Here is a 24,240-nt window from a genome sequence, read left to right on the forward strand (position 1 = left end):
CAAGCATTTGGCATCCTAAACAAGGATTGTCACCTTATTGTTGAATACGGAGAATATGGTGGCCGTTAATTGCTACGGTCATCGGAGTAGCGGTGCTTGTGCACATTATTATAGAGGTCCTCATCCTAAAATTTTAGCAATGCGAAAAACAATCTTGAGGCCCTTGTGCCAAGTACTTGCCAAAGCTATAGTCACGAACCGAATGAGAGCGGCAGGACGTCTAGGATGCCTAGATTCCAGCATGCGCTTCATGCCGTCCGCTGTGCTTTGCCTGTGCCGTTCTCACCTTCTCAGCGAGTCCCAAGTGCCACTTAGTACAAACGAGATGCAGTTTCAAACAGTTACGAAGACAAGAACCAAAAGCCTTCTTCAAACTGATTTGCCCTATTTATGTGAAATTCTGTTCAGCACAAGCTGACACATGCTTCTGCCACTTTCAGTTTGCAGAATTAAGTTCTTCCCAAAACCTGGGAAAGATGACACCATCCCACTCAACGGTGACAGCATAGTAGCTTCAAAGCTAGAGAGTCTGAGGTTACAACAGGGGATGCCATGGCCACCTTGCAATAAAGACAAAACAGCAGCACAAGTCGCATTTCTTTTAATACTAACAATAATGAAACAAAAATATCCACTTTTAAAAAGCAGTACAAAATTACAAGAAATGCACCCATCAAGGTTGCCCGGCCCATATACGAGTACGCTGCAACATGGCAGAGAGTTTGAATATGAGGATCAAATAGAAAACAATTACAACCATTTTTTTAACAATGTTTTCTAAAAAATGGTATGAGCAAAGAAAAAAAAAAAAGAATGATATCTCAGAATGTTATCACAGTAATTTTCCAACGTATACACTTTAAACCTTGTATGAAAGCATTCCTTTGAACCTCTTCAGCTCTCTTCCCTCAAGATGCAAACACGTTACATCACCAACAGCGATAGCAGTACACTACCCTCCCAAACATCAAATTTTGCTAGTGCTATTCTACGTTCTTGTACGGTCTGTACAAAACCAGGATGCGATTTCCCCACCCCAAAGAGCACTTAGCCTTCACAGCAGTATACCGTACAGTTCCAACAGGTGTGAGTTTATCTGCATGGCACAGATTTGTCACTGTGAACTTAAAATTTAAGCCTGCATGAGTAGCGAGATGAATATGCTACAAATAACAGGAAAATAGTAGCACTGCATTTGCAAATAAGCACACACATCCACACACACTCACGCCCCCCCCCCCCCCTCCACACACACACACACACACACATGCACTGTCGTGTGTAAGCTCCTCGTAAGTACTGCCACTTACGACGGGGAAAACTCCGTCACATAGCTTCCACTACTGCGGATCCATTGTTAGAGCAGTGACAAATCCACGCTGAGGAAAGGACTACAGCTCGGATTAAATTATCGATTGGCAGAGCCCACACGACACTTTGGGCATGCAATTACGTTTCGACAAGCACAAGAAGAAATGCAACAAGCTCTTTAAGGAGGAGCATTCTAACAGATTGCAGATGGGGAGAACAGAATGAAATGGGAGACTGGCAGAAGGTTCCAACATGTGAACAAGTGGGCAGTTTTGGCTCAAGTTGTAGGATGGCAATTTGAAGACTGGGCACAGCAGTGTGCTCGAGTGTAATATGCACAGCCGTGTAAATTTACACTTGGCGACTGGGGCTCTTGATCGGACTCTGAAACCTCAGCCAGCAAAAAGTGTACATCTGATCAAAGTCTAAACACTTCATTTTTCTTGCTTTGTTTATTCTAAGCAAAATTCTTTGGCAAATTGACAAAGGAAATCGAAGTTTAAGCAGTTCCAATGTGTGCATTGTTGCATCGGGAGAAACGAGGGAAAAACAAACAAAATGCTGGTTCCCAGCTAACAACTCTCAAGGAGCCATTCAAAATCAAACACCCATAAAACCAGATGTTGATTTTGAGCTACTACGATGTCCAAATCTTTAAACATTTACGATATGAAATGTCGCCATGGTAAGTAGGGTACGAAGAAAGAGCAACTTGAATTTATTTCGAGGGCTCCACAAAGCTACTTAGCTCTATAAAGGGATTAAGACGAATAAACTTGTACATATTTTCCGAGGACCGTAATTTCTGAACACTTATTTCAGGAACAAAAAACAATCTAGAAAGCACAGATTGATAAATGACAGAACTAATAGTAATTAGGTACAATTATTGGTGATAAAGGAGCTCACAATGGCTAGGTGCTTGCCAGTTCTGTAAGGATGTAATCTCAAGTAATACAAATCGCCATTCACATGGCATCAACTGTTTCCAGTCGTTGGCCTTGAAAGTTGCGAGTTTGTTTACCTCAACAGAAACTGAACATACATTAGCCGTTACCATCGATTTACAAAACAAAGTACACACCTGGGGAGTCAACATCACCATACTTTTTTTCGTCTTTATTGTACCAGACCTCGTACGAAAACTGAGGCAGAGTTGTGAAAAACTACTGGTCCCATAAAGTGGCTTCACAACAAATGCCAGCAAGTGTTACTGTGCAAGTGGCTTGAGGCTAGGTTGTAACACGGCAAAAACACGTACTGCGTGCTGAAGCACCACCGCACATTTTGCAGCGCGATTCCCGCCATTGTCATTCTTGAATGGCCTGTGCAAAGTTGCCGGACCAAAAAAAAGTCTTCGAAAACGCTCCCCAACATACAAGCAGTCGATTTGATCAACAGCACATGGGCAGAAACAGGGCCACTCTCTCATCTCTGAAAACATCACTTGATACTCGGTTCCATCTCGAGGCCTATGTAAACCTACATACTGTTCACGGGCAAGATCGCAATTCCTAGCACATCTGCGAGGATGGAAAAATCATCTTTTAAGGACTTCAGATACATAATCCACTCACTCTTGCTCGCAAACAGTATGTCGGGATCTGCATTCAGCACTGGAGGATCACACCACGGTAAATCTACAAGCCCCAGGAACGAACAAGTTTGAGGACCCTATTCCTGTACAGACGTCTAGGTTCGCGCGTAGCCGTTGACCGATGCGTCGCTTCGAACTCGGCATCGACAAGTATGACAATCGTTTCCTTTTCTGGATCGGCCAGGGGTCGACGTTAGTGACAGTGGTCGGTGACGTCCACGACCGTCGCCTTCTTCCACCCGAAGATGAAGTAGCCAAAACCTGCCCCTAGGACTACGCCCAGACATAGCCACACGTTGTACGTCATGAAGATCAGCATGAGGAAGTAACTCAGCACCACCTGTACCATGTGCAGGAATGTCTGGAGGAAGTGTGCCCAACTGACAATCCTGTTCCTGTAAAACAAAGCAGTGGGACACAGTCCAGTGGATCAATGTCTGTTCTGAAAGGACTACTTTGCTACTGTCACGTGTGGCCGGGTATCTATGATGCTTCAGAAACTAAAGGGGATCCTCGAGGTGCGTGTTCCACCACCATAATAATAATGAATGAAAATGGGCTTACAAATGTAGTACGGCCTTCAACACGCTACTGGTCACGAAACTTTGGCTAAAGTTTGGTACAGGGTCAAAAACTGCCGCTAGGAGCGCCACCTGTCTTGGAGGGGTCATTTTCGTTTGGCCACCCCACTCTTGTGCCATATTCACACCAGCGAATGAACCACGTCTGCAAAGCGGTTGCAAATGCGGTTTGCTTGAAGATCTAATACAATTTCACTTGCATTTGATGATGAAAGTAAGCGGACTCGCTTTGCGGTTACAATTCGAACGGCAGTGTGAATGCACCTTCAGTGAGTCACCCCGTCACAATTAGGACTAATCTAGAAAATCTTTCTCATAGATCGACATTTTTTTTACGTCTGTAATTGATCACTGTATGCAAACACCGGTAATTCTTTGTTGATCTCTAACGACATAATTTAGAAATAGGCTTGTTATTGTTTTTTCAAACAAAATTGTGTTTTTACGAGCGAAAAAGAGTCGGACAATTAAGCATACAGGTTCGCAATGCCTCCACTTGATGGCACTACTTGAGGTGCTGAAGTTTGATGGCGACATCGAGGAATCGTGTCAAGGAAACGACTTATTTTTTGCGGGCTCAATATTTCGTGATTTAGGTCAAAGCTGAAGTTCTGGAATGATTTGCGGGTTCTAATTTTCACGACGCGGTAAAATCTCAATATAGGTTCCACTGTGTTTACATTTTATCGGAATTGTTTGCGGGACCTATTTTTTCGCGAATTGTAGGCGATTCGTGAAATTCGCGAAAATTAGGTCTTTGCGAAAATTAAGTCATTTACAGTATATAATTTTGGAGAATGGTTGCAGAAAAGGAAGTTTGATCAGTTGGCTGAATGTATGTAGCTGAAGACGCTTACTTTAATAATAAAAATAATAATAATCTTTATTTTCGTGTGCCCAAAAACAACCCAAAGGTCTTCACTTTGGTGCACAAAGAATGAGTAAACGCCAAACTGACACAAAACAAATGAAACACATCACGGATAGGTAGCGATCCCTTGCAATTGCTTGGAGTAAACAGAAAAGTCGCTGAATGTTTCAATATCTGGATTGTCAAAGCAATTGAACAGTGATTGCATGCGTGACAACGGTGAAGATCTGCAGATGTACTACTAACATAAAAAGGCTCGAGGTACATCCAAGTACTTCGTATGAGTTGTGAATGCGAAAGCATGCACGTCATTTTTCTGTTCCCTTATTCAGTCTGCAGCATATCTGCCTCGACGGCAGAGCGTGCCCTCTTTTCGCCGCTCTGCTCTTGGACGTTTTGTGTTACCAGCGCACTGACGGACATGCAGCGTCATGGTGTGCCGGTCGTTGAAACTGACGCGCAGTGGCCAATGGGAGCCTCGTTGACATGCGCCAGTCAATGGGACTGAAGCTGAAATCCATCAGCTTTACTCCGCTCCTTTGGGATCGGGGAAACTAGGTGCCGTTTGGCTAGGCTCTTCGCATGGTTTCATAGCTGGGAGCTGGCTTCACTTGGAGAAAGAAGTTTAGATGCTGTTTGGCACAGTTTCAAAGCTGATGACATCGGCTCGCTCCATAAAACAGTTAATGTTTTTGAGTTAAAAGTAGAACGATTCCTAGTCAAACGGGAGGGGACATGGATATTAATATTGGATAAAAGTGAATCATTATCTATCATTCCATTTACTATCCTGTGCAAAAAAATCAAGTTGTGTTCTGTTCTTCTGTCGGACAATGGTGTCAGCAAGAACTTATCTAGAAGAAAGTTGTAATCAAAATAAAAGTGGCGCTAAAGATAGCGGTCGCAAAAAATGTGTATTAAGCATTGTTGCACACTTCCAATTTTTGTTGACTGTGTTTCTGACTAAGAATTCCAAGCTGCAGAACCGAATTCAAGCCTTGACCTAACTGGAAAGCAAAATAAATGAATACAGAAGTCAGTCGGTGGCTCGTTCAGAGTGGTGGCTTGTTCAGATTGGTGGCTCCTTCAGAGTGGGTTTGAAATTGGCCAGATTGGCGGCTCTCAGCCCCCCGCCGCTGCCGCCGTCCCCCTCCTCCTCCCCTCCCCTCCCCTCCCCCCCTCCCCTCCCCTCCCCTCCCCTCCCTCCCTCCCTCCCTCCCTCCCTCCCCCCCCCCCCCCCCCCCCCCCCCTTCCCCCGACGGCAGTGCTGCGTGTGGTCGCTTACCAAGCTCTCCCATAGCGTCACGGAGAAGTTTTCTGACCAGTAAGTAGCGTATTCAAGGACTCTGTATGGCCTTGAATGTTTCACATTCTAAGCAGTTAATACTACGTACAGTCCCCACCAGCTTATGAAACCGATGTGGCTCATTACATTCACACTTTTTTTTTCTTTTGAAATTCGTTCCTCGGCATTCTCGTTGGCCAATGCCACAATCTTGTTGACTGCGGAGCGATAAAAAAATGTTTGTGACCCATCGATGACCCTAGGCAGACATCCCCACCTGGCTATCTGGTGCACTTCGGTGAGGGTGCGGCCGTCCTGGCCCGTGACGGCCACCGAGGAATAGTGCATGCTCGAGAAGTGCAGGCGAAACAGGTGCTCCCGGAAGTACTTGAGTCCCTCGTACATGGCAGCCATGATGAAGACGCCCACCACCGAACCCACCATGCCTGGCAAAAAACAAATGGAATGAGCATGACACAGGGTGTAAACATTGGTCCAGTTGTGACTATAGTATATAGCTTGCAGTATTCGGCGCATTCCATGGAACACCGCTCTAACTACTGCCTAGCATGCTTTGTACAATTTGATGTGGTATGAAATGACTCTGGGGGGGATTGCACTCAGTTTTTGAGGTGACGCGCCAAACTGCTGCGAGATTAGTTGCCAATAAAAACAAATTTCGCTCTTACAGAAGAGCCGATTTATACTAGCAATATTTGGAGGTTGTGATCACTGAGAACTATTAGCCTTACTTGTAGAAAAGTTCCAATAATATGACCAGCATACTGCATACTTTGTTTAGCATAATGTTTATTATCTATTGGCTTTTATTGATACCTCTGCACCATTACCTGGAAATTGCTTGTGCAATGTTCCATGAATTCAGAAAACCTCTGTCCTAACATTATTGTTTTTACTGTCTCTTGACTGATCTTTCGTTCCTCTTCCCAGGGGGCTTGATCAACATGCATAATGAATTATAAATTTTTCTGCTCGGTATACCTAGATTGTCACCTGGTGTCGCAAGGCACTCTTCCTTTGTGCACTAGAATTTGCATGAAAAGAAAGCTTCAATTTTCTCCAGAATTTTGAGAAACTCTGGAGCAAAGCAAACACTCAATCATCTTGCTCTTAAACAAGCTAAACTTTTCTTCCAAATCTAGTGGTGATGACAGCATCGAAAGATCATATAGAAATCGCTCACAAGAGCAAAGTGTCTCTTTCATTCAGAGGTGGTATTGACCTTGACATTTAAGTCCTCTACTTTTTATTAAATCTGTTATGGACATCTTTAGACCCATTCAAAGAATGACTGGTCACTTTATCAATTCACCGTAATGACTGGCCACTTTATCAATTCACCGTGTCATGCCTCTGAACAGTACATGCAGTTCAGGCACCTTTATCTGTGTTCCTAAAGAGCTACAGAAACCTGTGTCACTGGAAGCACAATTAGAAGCAAACTGAATGTATAATATTGAGGAGCTATCCACCCCCTTGCAACCGACTACTACCATTTGTTTTCCTTGGCAAGGAAACACCACAACATTGATAAGTATGCCAGCCTCGTATACCAGTCACAATATTTGTGCAGTGATATGCCAAACGCACAATAACACAACAATATATGAAAACAGGCTGCTGCTACTGTGTATCCTGATTCCTTATTGTCTACAAGAACCTAAGACTTTGAAAAGATTGTTTTTACTTTGACTAGTTAGTGCCCAGAATAAATGCTTCACATTCATAAAGCATAAACAGTAATTGGGGTTTTGTTTACACAGACTGGTCTCTGGAAATAAAGAGGACTGGTTATGAGACTCGCATTCTTTTTTTTCCCTCCTCAACCTACCCCTCTTCCCCCAACCAGATGATCCTTCCTTAAATTAGACAAACCACAAGGAGATTATCTTGATGACATAGGACCTCCTCAGTCATGCCTGCTGGAGGCTGAATAAAAAGAGGCTGTGTACTACATGTGGCATGTATGCAGGAGTTTATGCTTAAACTTCTGACACAAACACATGACATCAGAAGAGAAAAATTCTTGGTATTTCAGTCCACAAACGACCAAAACAGAGCGGTTCTTGTGCCGGAAATCACGACAGATGCAGTCATTTCTCCGAGCTTGCTTGCTTTGGTGTCGAATGTGGAAGACTGCCAAAATTACAAAGGCCCAGCAGGAATAAATCCAGCTCTAAAGTTCCAGGAAATGTTGTCTTAAGGGGGGACACTGGCTAGAGGTCAAACTTTTTAACTACTCAAGTGATCGGAATGAAATATTCAGGGGAGATTGAGCTTCAGATTTAAGTGTACTGTGAAAACTTTCAGCTCTCTAGGACAAATGTACATACCTGCATAAGATGATGTGTCACTTTTCATTAAGAAATCTATGATATGCAAATGAAGCTATTAAGCATCATTTTGACTGCTTGAATATAAAGTGGGGGATATGGCACCTCGGGCCATCTAGTTTAAATAACTTAAATGTAAATATTTCAGGAAGTGTTATTACCTCAAACTAATAGATGCATATCTGTCCTCTGTCAATTTTTGAAAATCTAATTTTTTATCACTGAGGACCTCAACTTAAAACAAAATAAAGTAGATAGCCCAATTCCTGAGTAAATTTCAGTTCAGAAACATCTTGACTGTGGTATCAGAATACTTTCACCTTCGAACAAAAGATTCCTTCGTATGAAATTTGCAGCAAAAAGTGGAACTCAGAAAAATGCATTCGAACATTGAACTCCTTTACTTTGTTACTGCCTCACAATGTGTTGAAAACATTTTATATCAACGTAACTATTTGGCGTATGGTTATCAAATTTGGTGTAAGGGTGTATAATTAGTTTCTAAAACTGAAAACCTCAAAATTAAAAAAATGAATTTTTTCGAAAAAATTTAAAATTTAGGCCCATGTCCCCCCTTAATCTGGACATTATCACAGTGGCAACAGTCGTTGGTAATACACTTTGTAAACCCACACGAAAACAATGTGTTTCACAGCATATCTAAGTGTAGCGAGGCGTCGGACTGAGCGGCTTCAGGCCTGCTGCGACAACAGCGCTGTCGCGCGGCAGTGAATGAGAGCGCGTCAACTCTTTGTTGGAGCTTGTCGGCTTACCCGATCTAGTAATGTTGGTGTATACGTCTTGACCCGCTAAATTCGGCGGGAAAATTGCTCTACCAAATTTAGTCGGGAATCAATGTTGCACGACGTCATGTTGAGTGACATCACAATTTTCCCTCTAAATTGTCCCACTGAATTTGGCGGTACAAGAGTCGGCCAAGTTTAAACGCGGCAGTGCAACTGTCTGCAGCGCCTCGTGAATGTCACAGTTAATTTGCAGAATGCGCCAAGTAACCGTCAATGTTTTCATTGTGCGGCAAACACTGGTGCCATCTATAGAATAGCCCTGGCCCACATCCGCACATATTTCCTACTCTTTTATGCACCAGCCTTTCACCGTAGGTTTCATATAATTCTGACAATGTTACAAGTAGCCATTTTTCGTAAATAACACAGATTTGATCTCGCACAATCAGTAAAATCTTGCGTCTAGTTCGGGTCAAGAGCTGATGGGACGCAGGTGTTGCCCCGTTTCAACTCGCACGGGGAAGAGCGAATGGCCACTTCAGAGCACAATGCACTGCACAGGATACCCGGTATTGTCCTGGCGAAATAATTGAATGCGAGAAAGAAGTTACTTTGTTCCCCGTCAGCTTTCGTCTCGCGGTCCTTTTTAATTTTGATTGGTCGAAGATTGCATGTTCTCCTTTGCTGATACTCCGGGCTCATTGCAGTTGCTTAATCGATGGAAGCAACTCACCTCCAACAGAATTCACTGCCCAGTTCTTGAACAGAACGGTTTCCGTAAGTCCAAAGTGGAAGTACATCATCTGCAATACAAAAGTTGAAATTATACGAGGAGCAACGTGAACAGACGGAGTGAGTTCTTAGAAAGATCTACCCCCTATTCGCGCACAAAGAAGAGAAGATAGGGGTTTAGAGTCGGGATGGAAACAGCATAGCTAGCAGAAGCTTTTGTTAATCACAAAGGTCATCCCTTGCCTGACAAACCGTTCAAAGATAACAGCAGCCCAGTCCCCCCAACAATAGGTATAAATCGAACAGTGAGGCATAACTAAAGGAGAGTGCAAGTATTCTAAACCAGAGGTGCACAAACTTTTAAGGGAAGGCGACCCCCGAAGTATTCGTAAGCCGTCCAGCGACATTCCTCTTCCCACCCCCCCTCCTGGGAGGAGGAAAGAAGGAGGGGGGTGTCACGACTCCCACTTTGCACATCACTATTTTAGACAAACAATATATTACAACATGAAAGGGGAACAGCGTGAAAATAGACAAGGGACGAGAAGAAGAGGTAACGACAGACACGGCGCCAGCTAGCAACTGGAAGTTTATTTGTGCACAAAACACCAAATAAAGAGAAAAAAAAACCACACAAACAACCCATTACAATGGTTCCACGCACATGCTTATCTGCAATCAAACGAACTTGCCACGAGCCATGATAAAGTTCACTTCGTCACTCATCAGAGCCAAGGATGGCGCACTGACACACACTTCCTCTCCTTTATCAGATATAAAAAATGCTTCATCAATCTCCCTTGCATGTGTCAGCGCACAGTCCTTAGCTCTGATGAGTGACGAAATGAACTTTATCATGACTTGTAGCAAGTTTGTTTAATCGCAGATAAGCGTGAGCGTGGAACCATTTTAACGGGTTGTTTGTGTTTTTTTTTTCCTATTTAGTGTCTTTTGTGCACAAATAAACTTTCAGTTGCTAGCAGGGTTGTAAAAGTTACCTTAAAAATGTACCTAAGATACAGTTACGGCTACTCATACGAAAAGGTACCAAGGTATGTATCTAGGTACTCGTTCATAAATGTGCCTAGGTACAGGTAAAGTTACTTCAAAGATACTTTATTTATTTTCCCCAAATGTATCAGAATATATTGAAAATATAGTTTTTTATACTAAATATACACTCAAAAACGAGTTTGATAAATGTGCTTTCTTGGTGTCAATGCAATATCCACATCAAAGTTGAGTCCTCACGTGACTTATCGCCACGCTGCAATTGGTTTAGCGAGGACATAGCATCCACTGTCTACCATATTACGCTGAAGCCGCCGAAAGTCACATATTGATGTTTTTAACCCCAGAGACGGTGCTGTTGTCGACGGGCCCAGAAGACATTGGCCGCATGAAGAAACGCATGAGTCGAGTGGATATGCACCTAACCTTTGCGACGACCAGCAAAAAACTTCAAGCTTCCTTGTATTTTTTTATTAGTCGGACGAAAAATAAGCTTTTTTTTTTTTTCTTTTAGGAATTTTTCAGTTTCAATAATTGCAACATATGAGTCCAATTTATTGAGTGAAAACAGTATTATATAGGCGATGTTACATTGCTTTACGACTGCAATTATAATTTATTTCAATTACATTTTATATTGTATTAACTGCAAAAGAGAGCCACTACTCGGACAAGATACAATCAACAAAAACTGCGCACATCTTTCAAGTTATTTCCTCCCTTCTATAGCTGTCAGTGCAGCTTCAAACACGCACTGAAGTCGATTTCAGTTTGAGATGAAGGAAGCAGGTCACTATTTTCTCTAAACAGGGTTCCGAAGCGATTCAATAAATTGGTGTCCCAAGAACGGCATCGCTTTTGTTCGCTCAAATGAACACCACCATTTTCTAACGTGTAGTTAGATGAAACATCATGGGCGGGGCTTTGTTCGCTAAAACGTTGTTCGGTCAAGTTAGTGCCTCCCAAGTCGTACCCAACTCAATGTTAATCACGGCGTATGGTGGTGTGTTAATACTTTAAGGTCTATAGTCTCTACCATTTTGACGAAGTTAATGAAAAAGTACCTGCAAAAAGTAACTTCACTTAATTACAAGTTACTGCAAAATGTACCTGACATACAGATACAGGTAGCAAGAAAAGGAAGTACCTAGGTTTGTACCTTAGGTACAACAGAAGTACCTAGATATTGATTTCCAGTTACTTGTACCTAGGTACTTTACAACCCTGGTTGCTAGTCAGCGCCGTGTCTGTCGTTACCTCTTCTTCTCATCCCTCGTTTATTTTCGCGCTGTTCCCCTTTCATGATATATCAAACCAACTCGCCCAACTTTATGCATTGTTGCAATATATTACAAGCAGTGCACCCGCTGCCACCGCACAATGGTTGCATGCAAGTTTCCATTTCAAACCAGATTGCCGTGAGCTCCAAACGTGACATGAGCTCCGAACGTGACGGAACACTGAGGGGCACCTACCATCCCCCCCATGTCGTGCGTTCCACCCATGTCGTGCATTCCACCCATGTCGTGCATTCCCCCCATGCTGCTGTCGTGCGCGTTCATGTGGCCGTGCCCGTCGGTGTGGGGAGACTGAGTGCCAGGAGCCATGTGGTGCGCGGGGGCCGTCGCCGCTGTGGACGCCAGCACTGCCGTCAGAATCGCCTGAAGCGGGGTGGTCACCATGGGACCGGATGTTGCGTTTACGAGGTCGTGCATGCCACCGTGTCCGTGGTGGTCGTGGGCCATTCCTGTGTCTTGATGCTGTAAGAGGTAAAAAGAAAAACTTGCATGGTCGCATCATGATGAGTATCGGCATGATTGCTTTCACACTCTGTGGAACACGCTGCAGAATGCCATTGATTTCCGATTTCAGGACATATTTTTTTTTAAATACTAGTGGTTTTGAATTTCAGCATGTTTCTCGACTAAGACCATGGTAGTGTCAAGCAAACACCGAGTGGTTGGTGAGATCAGTCTATTGCAGTCAGGCGTTTTAAGCCGACTGAATGGTGCTAAATTTACTGCAGCGTAAAGCAGTAATTTCTTTTCTTTTCCAGTTACTACTGCATTCTGGATGCTGTTCCGTGCACCATGCTCGCTTGCCCACGTAATCAATGCACTTCACACCTTTTTGTTTACAATACGTAGGAAAAAGAACATAGCGGCATGAACAAAACATCCGTTTTTTGGCTCAGGGGTGGGGGGGATGATCCTGAAAACATATGAAACGTGAACAGAGCATACATCCAAGACCACATAGTCGCATGACTTGACCATGAGCATTTTTTTTTTTCAGGCTGATAATGAGCTACATAGGTTAATCGGCTGGTGTCAACACTCGGCCCTAAGAAATGTAGTATGTATGTATGAATACCTAAATTCAATTTAAGTCAGGCATGCTTCAACTATCTTTTCCTTAAAAACAATGTTTGAAGATATAATTAATTATGGAAACAAGATACTCTTTTTTTAGAAACACACATATTGGTAAGCATAACACAAATCAATGTTTCAATTTTAATAATTATCCTGACCTAGAATAACTCCTATGATTGTCCCCTATTAAAAAAACATGGGGCCCACCAGGATTTCTGAAATGCGTTGAAATACCTTTTAAAAACTTTTGAGGGGTTTCAGATGTCTGTCGAAGTTTTCTAAAGGGTCTGACGTACCCTTCAAGAATTTCCAACGGGTGTAAGTGACCCGTCAGTTTTTTTAGAGGCCTGTAAGATCTGTGCCAACCTTTTCCGTGGAAGCACAGCACCCATCAACATTTTTTTAACAGGTCTGGGGGGAGATCTCATGACCCTTCAGGAAGTATGCACCGGGGAAGTCTTTTGGCCATTTTGTATCTGTTGACCGCAATGAGCGGACACTCAGTGTCGACTTTCCGTTCCATGCGTGGGACCTATCTTCTAGAACAGCTCAGCGTGAGGGCAAAGAAGGTCTCTTGGTGTCCTGTTTCTTGCACCTCTTCGTCCGTCCGGCTTCAGAAGCTCGTCCAGCGAGTGAGAAAGACGTCGGGGACACCACCCCGATGGCACCAACGACGACACCGCGTCCGTGCTCAGGATTTCTCAATGGCGGCGGACGCTGTTTTTCCGTTCGTGGTTTTCGCCAAGCGTGCTATTGATAGTGCAGATCTGTGCGTGTGGAACACATAGTCGGATTTGTGAAACTATCGTACATCTCAGCAATTTACCCAGTGGCATTGTGAGTACCTGGAAAAATATTTTTCGTGACAAATAATACGGTTATCTTTATTTGGCCTGAACGCTTTTGTGTACAGCTGCTTGCACCCAGGTTACAGTACACATTGGTTCTTATCGTTCATCTTTTATAGTTACAGAATGCATGTAAAATTCAATGTTTGGAATGAACTTTCAATAACATATTAACCCTTTAAGTGCCTTGGACGAGCTGAGCTCGTCGGCCGCTTTCTAGTTAAAAATGCCATGGGTGAGCTCAGCTCGTCCAGTGGTTTTTTCGGTAGCCCTCAATTCCACGTTCAAGTTAGGCTTGTCCGAGTAGTTAGCGGCGCTGATCATAGATGACAGCACTCGCTTTAGTTGGTGCCTTTTTCTTTTTGCTGCCGCTAATTTTTGCGTAATAAATAGAAATTTTTTCTGCAATACTAAAAGAATAAAATTCCCCAATTCAAAAAAAATTTGGCGTTTTTAGGTTACTTTAGGGTGATTTCAGATAAGATCGAACAGGGGGTGGCTGGTCGACCTTTTTAATTTGCTCCATAATTTTATATGTTGTTTCCTAATGTCCAAAATAAACAAAATCAGAATTATTTTCACCCAGAAAAAAAATTGTCGGACGCAAAAAATCGTACATCACGTAGAGGTGGAAAGTCGCATTTGCTTGCATGGCCGGAGGGGGCAACTTTGGTGATTAATAACTAAAGTTATACTTCTTAGGTGAGTTTAATAATCTTTTAGTACAATCTATATGTACTTAGCAATACGAAAAAAAAATATTGTTATTCTTTAGTATGTGTTAAAAAATAAATAAAAAGCATCAATTTCGGTTCCTTGACCGTTTTTCCCCCAACTTTGCAGGCCTGTATCTTAGGAAATAATTTAGTCAGAAACGTCATATTTTAAGTAAATACACTACTTATAAATGTAAATACATGCACTGAAATTCAAATTTATTTAAGCGGGGGTTGGGAAGATTTCGGCAAGCAAATCCGAGACAAGCACCAAAATAAAAATATTTTAAGGGCAATTTTAAAAACAATCCCGTTCTCGATTTTTTTCAAACTCTGACCAGTCATTCTACTCTATTTAGGGGTTACTATAGATTAAAAAACATGTTGCATTATATTGATGGTGTAATAGATACAGCACCTCTACCGAGACCCTTCTGCGAAGCTCGGCACGGTGTGCGCCCCCGTGGGGCGACGCAGTTCTTGCGACTTCTTACTTTGAAAGAAAAATATTTTTTTTTTGTTATTCGAGTATAGCAAGTAATAGTTCTTCCACATCTTTTGCACGTTATAATAAATTGCGCATTATACAGAATAAATTACAAAACAGATACAGGGTTATTTCAGATACGATCGAAAAGAGGGTGGCTGTTCGACCTTCTTAATTTGCTTCATAATTGTATATGTTATTTAACAATGTCCGAAATAAAAAAAAATCAAGATCATTTTCACCCCGAAAAAAAAAATCGTCCGACGCAAAATGTCGCACATTACGTAGATGTGGAAAGTCGCATTTGCTTGCGTAGCCGGAGGGGTAAAATTTGGTGATTAATAACGGAAATTATACTTCTTAGCTGAGTTTCACAATTTTTGGGCACAATCTATGTGTACTTAGCAGTACGAAAGAAATATTGTTATTGTTTATTATGTTTAAAAAATATATAAAAAATATCAATTTCGGCTGTTTGACTGTTTTCCCCCAACTTTGCAGGCCTGTATCTTAGAAAATACTTTAGTCAGAAGAGTCATATTTTAATTCAATACGCTACTTATAAATGGAAGTAAATTAACTGAAATTCAAATCTGTATACGCGTGGGTTGGGGAGATTTTGGCAAGCAAACACGAGACAAGCACCAAAATAAAAATATTTTAAGTGCGACTTAAAAAAAAACGTTCTTTATTTCTTTTTTAATTCTACCCAGTCATTCAACTCTATTTAGCGGTTAATATCCATTAAAAACATGTTGCATCATACTGATGGTGCAATGGATACAGCTCCTCTACCGAGCCCCTTATCCGAAGCTCGGCACGGGGTGTCCCTGTGTTGCGACGCAATGATTGCAACTTGTTATTTTGTAAAAAGAGAGAGAGAAAAAAAAAAAAAAAAAAATATATATATATATATATATATATATATATATACGTCGTAATAAACTTCGAATTAGTAACTCCGACAGTACGCATCTTTCACTTATATATATATATATATATATATGAAAACGTGGCATCGGGGTCGTCGGAGCAAAAGTGCTCCACATGCACCGAGTGGGCGGACAACATTCGCCGCGCCTTTGCGACCACAGCCTCTCCCCGGGAACGCTGTCAATTGCTGACCCTCTTGGCATCAACCTTGGCAAGAAATGAAGTCCAGAAGATCATCCCAGAGGCATCGATCTACATCATTAATAGGTCCCGGAAGCTGAGGGAGGACCACGACGTGTGGTATGTACCCGATCCCTATACAAGGTGTAAGGTGAGCCCTGAAAACATATCTGCAGCGGTTGAGTACTACATGAAAGACGAGTTAGTGTTTTAGGCAGAGTCCCAATCAGAAGGACGTCATTTCCGTTGTGCTCGATGGCCAGAAAACGCTCAGGCCGAAACTTCTTATGACACGGTCAATCAGAGAAGCGTTTCGTGAGTATAAGAGTGACCATCCCCACTACGGCATCGGATTGACAAAGTTTTACTCTCTGCGATCCCGATCGGTTAAATGCAATCCCCAGCAAGAAGCGAGCGTTTGTGTGTACTGCGCAAACTATAACCTCTGTGTCGCCTCTCTACAAAACGCTGCTGGCTCACAACTTGACGCAGCGGAATTGAACTCGGCATTCATTTGCTACCCGCCATCGCGCCAGTGCCTGTGAATGTGACCATTGTCCCAAAGGCCAGTCTCTTACACTCGAAAAACTCAACATTTCCGAGGATGAAGAGATAGTTTTGGCAGCATTGGAGTCAGGTGAGCTCGTGAAAAAGACTTTAGATCCGGTCACTTTTATGGAAGAGCTTCGTGTGTCGGTCTCAAGGTGGACCATTCACAACCATATCAGACAGACGCAAGGCAAAGTCATCTATGAAGAAAAGCAGTACGTGCAGCGTGGTAGCATTGTCTTCCACTTTGACTTTGCTGAAAACTGGACTGTTATCCTTCTTGACGAGATTCAAGCGTACCACTGAAAACAAAAAACAGGTCTCAATATTTACGTGTGTGGTGACGACTAGAAAGTCGGCATACACTTTTGCCGTCATCAGTGACGACTTGCATCATGACTCCGCTCATGCCTGTCTGGCTGTACAAAAAGTGAGAGAGTGGGTCGATGACAACCTTGCTGTGTACTCTCATTTGACTTATGTAAGTGACGGTGCCGCCAGTCACATCCAGAATCGCTTCCAACTTCATGAATTCCAAAAAAATGTTTTTCCAAAGGCCCAATGGCCACTGGTCACGGAACAAAACGGTTGTGACGGAGTTGGAGGGCTTGTCAAACACCAAGCAACGCTTCACAACTTGAGACAGCTCCCAGGAAAGGCCATACAGTCTGCAAAATGCATGGTGAACAGTCTTTCCCAAAAACTAAAAGGAATGAAGTTCACAATTTTGGACGAAGACGACGTTGTTGAATTCCGTGAGTGCAAAAATGAAGGGTGGGTGGGAGAGCGCGCCTTTCCTGGTATTCAGTCGTGGCATGTGTGGCTATGCAAAACATCAGAAGTTTCGACCTGTGACTTAAAAGTGGCACGGACTGTCGGGTCCCCTTGGAAGAAACTCTAAGTGCACACTGTCAGAAAATGTTTGCGTCAAAATCTGTCCATTTTGAAACCTATAAAGGCAGAACTGTGTTGTATATGATGTGTAATTTATTATATTTAATGCTCAATTTATTATAACGTGCCAAAAGATGTGACACACTATTACTTGCTATACTCGAATGAATAAAAAAATACTTTTCTCTCACAGTAAGAAGTCGCAATAACTGCGTTGCACCACAGGGGTACACCGTGCCGATCTTCGCGGAAGGGGCTCGGTAGAGGTGCTGTATCTATTACACCATCAATATAATGCAACATGTTTTTAATGGATATTAACCTCCAAATAGAGTAGAATGACTGGTCAGAGTTTTAAAAAAATCGAGAACGGGATTTCTTTTTTAATCGCCCTTAAAATATTTCTATTTTGGTGCTTGTCTCGTGTTTGCTTGCCAAAATTTCCTCAACCCGCGCTTAAATAAATTTGAATTTTAGTGAATTTACTTCCATTTATAAGTAGTGTATTTACTTAAAATATGAAGTTTCTGACTAAATTATTTCCTAAGATACAGGCCTGCAAAGTTGGGGCAAAAACGGTCAAGGAGCCGAAATTGATGCTTTTTATTTATTTTTCAAAACATACCAAACAATAACAATATTTTTTTTCGTATTTATAAGTACATATATATTGTGCTAAAATATTATGAAACTCACCTAAAAAGTATAACTTTAGTTATTAATCACCAAAGTTGCCCCCTCCGACTATGCAAGCAAATGCGACATTCCACCTCTACGTGATGTACGATTTTTTGCGTGCGACAATTTTTTTTCTGGGTGAAAATAATTCTGATTTTGTTTATTTTGGACATCGGGAAATAACATATAAAATTATGAAGCAAATTAAAAAGGTCGACCAGCCACCCCCTGTTCGACCTTATCTGAAATCACCCTTTAAAAAAAAAAAAAAGTGGCACGTCTATGGTTCACAGTCATTTTGGCATCTAAAGGGTTGAAGGGTCTGAAGGGGGGTTTGAAGGGCTGAGAGGGTCCCATAACACATCAGGTCTAAAGGGTTATTTTCAATGGACTCCACACACCTCTTCATTGAGCTCCTGTTTAACCTTTTCATTCTGTGAGAAAATAATTTTAATTTAAATTCCAAATGTCCTTACTGTGAATGCTTGGTGCTTTTCACATTGTAAAAGAACAACCTTTTAAGAATATTCTTTAACAAACTCGCGAAAATATTTCATGGGCTTAAAAAGCCCCTGAAAATAAAAAAATGTTTTTTTTAAACAGTCTGGTTAGGACACGCATGTCAAAGAATGAAGTTTTCTAGAAAAAATAATTTTAGAATAATATTGACGGCGCGAGATTTATTTTAAATTTTCCGTGCAAAGTTCATGATGTCATGGAATGGTCATACACTCTTTCCACCTCAACGAGATGGTTATACGTTCCCCCCACCTCAACATGATGACCAATCCAATCCACCTCTCCTCCAAGTGCCCGAAATGCCGAGAGAGAACAGGAGGAAAGGAGGTGACTACCAACTAAATCGTGTCTCGCGCCGTCAATATTGCTAAAAAAAAAAAAAAAAAATTTTTCGTGTAAAATAATTTGCTGACATGCGTGTTTCAACCAGACTGTCTAAAAAAACTTTTTTTTTTCTTTTCAGGGGCTTTTTAAGAGAATAAAGTCACTTGTATCAGGCAAAAAAACGAGTATATTCTTAATAAACTAACCTGGCTGGCTTCTTAAAGGAACATTGCAATGACAGCCTCACACCTGAGCCACAGACTCAAAAACACCAGAGCCCTTGCACCATATCTTGAAATGGCCAAAAGGCACTCTCTACCCGAGATAGTCCTTCAAGAGGAGGAACTGCGGACAATGAAAACATGCACTCGACGTAATCTCCCTAAGCGATTTCTTGCACCTTTGTCACGCGATTCGACCACATCAAAGCCACCCTCCTTTGTTATTGCTTTCGTGTACTGAATTATTCAAAAGGCTGCAAAAATAATGCAGTCTGTAATGTTTTACCTCAGTCAGAAAGAACTTCAAGACATGTTTGGAAATGTTTACTTCAAGAAAGATTGAAGTATCTCCAGTTTCAGCGTAAGATTTTTCTTCCATTCGCAACAGCCAAGGAAGGGCACAACTATTAACAATAGCATTGCAAGGTCTCAAAGGAGTCACTATCCAAGTTGACTATTTTTAACGAAAGCTAGAGAAACCGAGTAACTTCAAGGAGTGGCCATCTGTTAAGCAACTGTGCCTTTCGTATCATCAGAGAGCTGCTAAAATGTTCATTAAACTGTGAACGTCAGATGCAATATACATTTATATGGTAGGTGTTCTGTGGCAAATGTTTGTCAAACTATTCCCTTCTTCAAGCAGCAATGACTCTCCCTCGCTCTGCAGTGAAAGAAGATAGAAACCCTAAGGTCTATAACATTGCAGGTGGTTTGTGCCTGTTACAAGAAATAAAATTATGATTGCTGCCTTGAACCGATGAAGCTAGATTTGTGCTTTTGTTTCCTACTCTTTGTAAACTTCGTGACTTGTATAATATCGCAAAAGGTAGGTCCCGCAAATATGTTTTCCTATGGTAACAAATATATAGCATACCACCCTGATTCGCAAAATTTTGTGGCCGCGAAATATTTCTAAATATCACACTTCGTTGAATTCGCGAAATATTGAGCCCGCGAAAATAAAGTTCATTATAGTAGCTAAGTTCATTGTTTACTTAAGTACAATATTGTTATATTTGTAATTCTCCATAAATATGAACAAAAAGAAACAATATACATACAGAAACACATCAAAAGAGACAGAAAGCAATTTTAACTGAGCAATATTTACTAAAAATTTCCAATATAAAAATATTGCAAACTCCTCCTCCTTGTAATAAGAACAGCCAGTATGGTGTACACTCCAGCCAGTATGGTGTACACTCCAGTCAGTATGGTGTACCTGAGTAGTGGCTAGTGCAATCACAAGCATGATTGGTTTTAGTTGTGACCCCAAACTCCATCAACATTGACCAGGTGGCCTGAACAGGTGCTGGCCCCTTTGTGAATCCTCGGATGCTAGGAAGGAGGCTGAAGTGGCCTCTCTTCAGGACCATTGCTGACCTGGCACTCACAAAAGCATCTCGTGTTTATTTTGCTATGTGACCTTGAATTCTAAAGTTTCTCATGTAAATCCAAAATAACTGTGGAGTACACAGAACTCCACAGTTCTCAGATGTTCACCATTCTCTGTCGTCATTGCATTGACGGTAGGAAAAGGGGGGCAGACACAAAAAATTCCCTGTCAAAGGCCCTTTAACCGTAACAGAAACTAAGCATGTAAGGCTTGCCTTCTGGAAACAGACAAAGGATGGAGTAGAAAAAAAGAAATATGATCAGGCAGACCTACGCAGACCACCTCGTCGGCATTCAAGCAATTGGAGATGAGCTCCTGATGAAGCGGTCTCCCGACAAGAAGCTGCTTTCCCCGGGATATGGGAGCAGTATCACACAAGGCTGCACGCACTTTCACATGAACGCGGCGCAAGGTACAGGAGACACAGGAAGTGAACAGGTGGTGAGAGCGAGTTGTGTACCCTGCTATGAAACAGCTGTTCTCCCGTATTCTGAATGCACGTAGATGTGGCACTGTCGAGCTTTCCGTGCAAAAGCTCCACACACTGTTTTTGCCATACATTGATTTCAAGCGTGCAAAATAAAAAAAAAAGAAAGCCCACAAAACGAGAAGGAGAACTGTCACAAGGACCAGGCCATTTATTACCTTATTTTTTTTTATCTTTAGAAATTCTGAACACGTTTTCCAGCACCTTTCTAATAAAAAGCTGGCATTACTCAGTCACAACCTAAGAGATGAACTACGCAATCTCTAAGCAATCTGTGTGTCTATTTATTGTTCACTAGTTGAAGCATATATGTTCATAGCTGCCACTCACAGCAAGAGCTGCCATAGATCGGTGGCCCACAAGCTGTAATGCTGAGCCCGGCTCGCTGCAGTCAAGATTTAACGAGACTGATGGGGACACCTGTGGTGAATGCATCAGCTTATCATACAGGTTTAAAATAAAAAGCCTATGACACCTTAAAATTATTCAATTATGAGTGCAAAGTATTGGGGTAGGGTGTCAAGACACCATCCAATTATTATTTACAAGAGTTAGGTGTCTGTTGAAAAAGCAAACAGTCAAACTGAAAGCCAAGTTTATTAATGCTTGCGTTTTTGTGGGGGATCTATTTCTTGCAAAAGTATCATATGTATCTTGTGATAACCTTAATAAATAAATATCACCAACTTGGATTAGACATTTTTGTCAAACAATGTTGCAATGCACCTAGCAAAATGGATGTAATTAAATGCATAGCTTTTCCAAATTTTCGTTTAGTGCTCATTTTATAAATTTTTATTGAGTAGATAGTTCTTAATTTCGTATCCTGAGTAAAAATGGGAGAAAAAAAAAAGTTTATTTGTAAGGGCTCTTGGGGGTTCGAAACTGTTTGTTAAGAACGTTGTCCTGCCTTTTCTGAATTAGCTACGTGACTAAAATATATCACAGAAACTGCATTGGGCATCTGCACAGGGCAAATCGTGAATCGAAATAATAAAGAAAGGAAACAAAAATTTTAAAAAAAGAAAAAAATACGTCCACGCCCCTTTTCATTTTTGCCGCGCTCAGCGCTACTCGTAAAGATCATCTCGTGTGTGCTACGAGCAAGGTTATAACCTCCTTGGCTACGAGACACCAATTTCTCCGATTGAGGCCAGTGAACGTAGCGCGCGCGAATGCCGAAATACGTGCCAGGCGTTCTTTAATTTTAACCGCGGTGACTTTAATTAGCAATCGACGATTCGTCGCAGTCCCTAGTTCTTTACCCCATACAGAAATGTAACACGTTCTATTTCGCGAGCCCTCTGAAAGTCGTCCCAAACACCTAGTGAACAGAAATCCGCAGGGACAAGCAAACACAAGATAGCCCGCTCAGGAATCCATGGGAAGCCCCCCAGTACAATGTGGGCAAACAGCACCATACCAACTAGAGTGACTCTAATACCAACCATACTGTGACCGACGGGGTCACGCAGGTTGTACGAACAATCTTGATTTTATACTAATTTTGCCGCGACGCTGAACTGTTGTTAAGAACGCGTTTTGATCCTTTTCATAGCAGCGCTGTGCGGAGTAAACATGCTGAGAGTAAAACGCGAGGTTTCGGTGACTGTTGCGCATGCATTCACGTATGCTGAGGGTCGAGTCGGTAAACAACCACCTCACCTTTGCGGACGAAATTCCAGGTACTCGGGGTTCGCGACCGAGAGGTTAAGCGACGCGAAGGCACAATGCACAAGCGACCACACAAACACGGATCTTACGATAAGTACTACGAAGAAAAAGCTGAAGGCCGGCGAGCTAAGCACGAAAGCAGAAAGGGAAGGAAGTCAAGCACCGCCAATCGCCGCAATCACCACAATCCACAATCGCCAAAGGCCACGGATCTACGTCAGGCCCGGATGTGTTCCAACATTTTCTCGATCTCACTCGAGTACATGTTTTGCACCTTGGTGTTCGAAAACCTACCTATTCTACTCGTGTCCAGCGTTGGTCTAGTTACTCGAGTAAAACATATGGAGAAAACAAACAAATGTTTTCTTTTTTTTTTGATAGAAAACATTTATAATTGTATTTTTAAGTTAAAATTTAAATTTAGTTGTCAAAATTTAGAACAGTTGATAGGCGGCGCAAGTCGTCACTAAATTCAAATAGTTTAGCCGTATTTATCTATCTACTTAGTTAAGTCATGACGGCAGGGCTCCAAAACAAAACCGAAACCTGTCGGTACGTCTTCGTCGTTATTATTTGTGTATATTTGTTCATAGCTCACAAACTAGGAGATTTCGCGCGAAAAGGTACATGCGTGCGTATCAGATGATGTGGTCCATGAAAAGTGGAGATCAAGATTTCAAATGGCAAAAAAAGTGACTTCAGAAAAAGAACACACACGCGCACGCGCGCGCGAAATAGCAGAAGTCGGAATGGCCTCGACCGAACGATTTCGAAGGCAACCAACTTGCGGTTACAAACAAGTTTCCGTCACACGCAGACTGAATGGGTTGGAGGATGAGCAAATAACGTAAAAAAATAGTTTATTGAAACAAGACGACTTCGAAGGTCTTTTGGCGCGATATCTTTGTCTGCAAAACGCACATCGCCGCCTTGTCGGGTCACCAAAATTCCCAGATATACCAAGACCTTCGCTATTCTAGCCAGGTTGATGGTCGAGAGATTAGGCACTGCGTTCGCCGGACAAGTTTGGCATGGTAATAAAAGCCAGAGACCCAGGAACACAGAAAAGGAAGAACACAACACAACGTTGTGTCGTGTTTGTGTTCGTCCCCTTCCGTTTTCCAGAGTCTCGGGTTTTTACTACCATGAATCACCACCAGATCGTTTTTTTTTTTTTCTTTTGTTTAAGTATTGTTGAACTTTGGCATAACCCACGAATATCTGCATAGATAATGACCGCCAATAGCCAGTCACAAGTCTAGCCAACACGGCAAACGAGACACTGATAGAAACTACATATCACCAAACAAAAGGTTACTGGACAATATATAATTAGCCCGTTCCCATGGAGAGGCTTGTCCAATTTTTTTGTTTTTTATTATGCAAACAAATAAGCTTTTAGGTCCCAGACTATCAGACAATTAACAGTACCATTAAGCTTACTCAGCGATTACCTGTCACAAGACCACGA

The 24,240-nt window shown here is 42.0% G+C and overlaps 1 protein-coding gene across 4 annotated transcripts; it reads right to left on the bottom strand.

Annotated features, from left to right (window-relative positions):
* Positions 1-585: 585 nt before the first annotated feature.
* LOC120838508 (high affinity copper uptake protein 1) lies at positions 586-23,080 on the bottom strand. 4 transcript variants are annotated; one of them, XM_042292441.1, is made up of 6 exons: positions 22,761-23,080; positions 21,426-21,515; positions 11,973-12,248; positions 9,479-9,548; positions 5,923-6,091; positions 586-3,303 (listed from the first exon to the last, which is right to left on the bottom strand). In XM_042292441.1, the coding sequence occupies exons 2-6, from the start codon at positions 21,438-21,440 to the stop codon at positions 3,102-3,104; spliced, it is 732 nt and encodes a 243-aa protein (XP_042148375.1). In that variant the 5' UTR covers positions 21,441-21,515; positions 22,761-23,080; the 3' UTR covers positions 586-3,101. The 4 variants fall into 4 exon arrangements, with proteins under 4 accessions (XP_042148375.1, XP_040064393.2, XP_042148374.1 ...); XM_040208459.3 differs by having other exon boundaries at positions 11,991-12,248; positions 22,761-23,079; XM_042292440.1 differs by having other exon boundaries at positions 11,964-12,248; positions 22,761-23,075.
* Between the last annotated feature and the right edge of the window lie 1,160 nt (positions 23,081-24,240).

Source organism: Ixodes scapularis, unplaced genomic scaffold (genome assembly GCF_016920785.2).
Source record: "Ixodes scapularis isolate PalLabHiFi unplaced genomic scaffold, ASM1692078v2 PGA_scaffold3__209_contigs__length_174095766, whole genome shotgun sequence".
NCBI classification, from domain to species: Eukaryota; Metazoa; Arthropoda; class Arachnida; order Ixodida; family Ixodidae; genus Ixodes; species Ixodes scapularis.

Excerpts from the sequence above, each read along its gene's own strand:
- LOC120838508 (XM_042292440.1), bottom strand. Across the intron at positions 9,549-11,963 it reads CGCACGACATGGGGGGGATG|ATGATGTACTTCCACTTTGG; the intron begins GTAGGTGCCCCT and ends TTTGTATTGCAG. Across the intron at positions 6,092-9,478 it reads GGCAGTGAATTCTGTTGGAG|GCATGGTGGGTTCGGTGGTG; the intron begins GTGAGTTGCTTC and ends GTTTTTTGCCAG.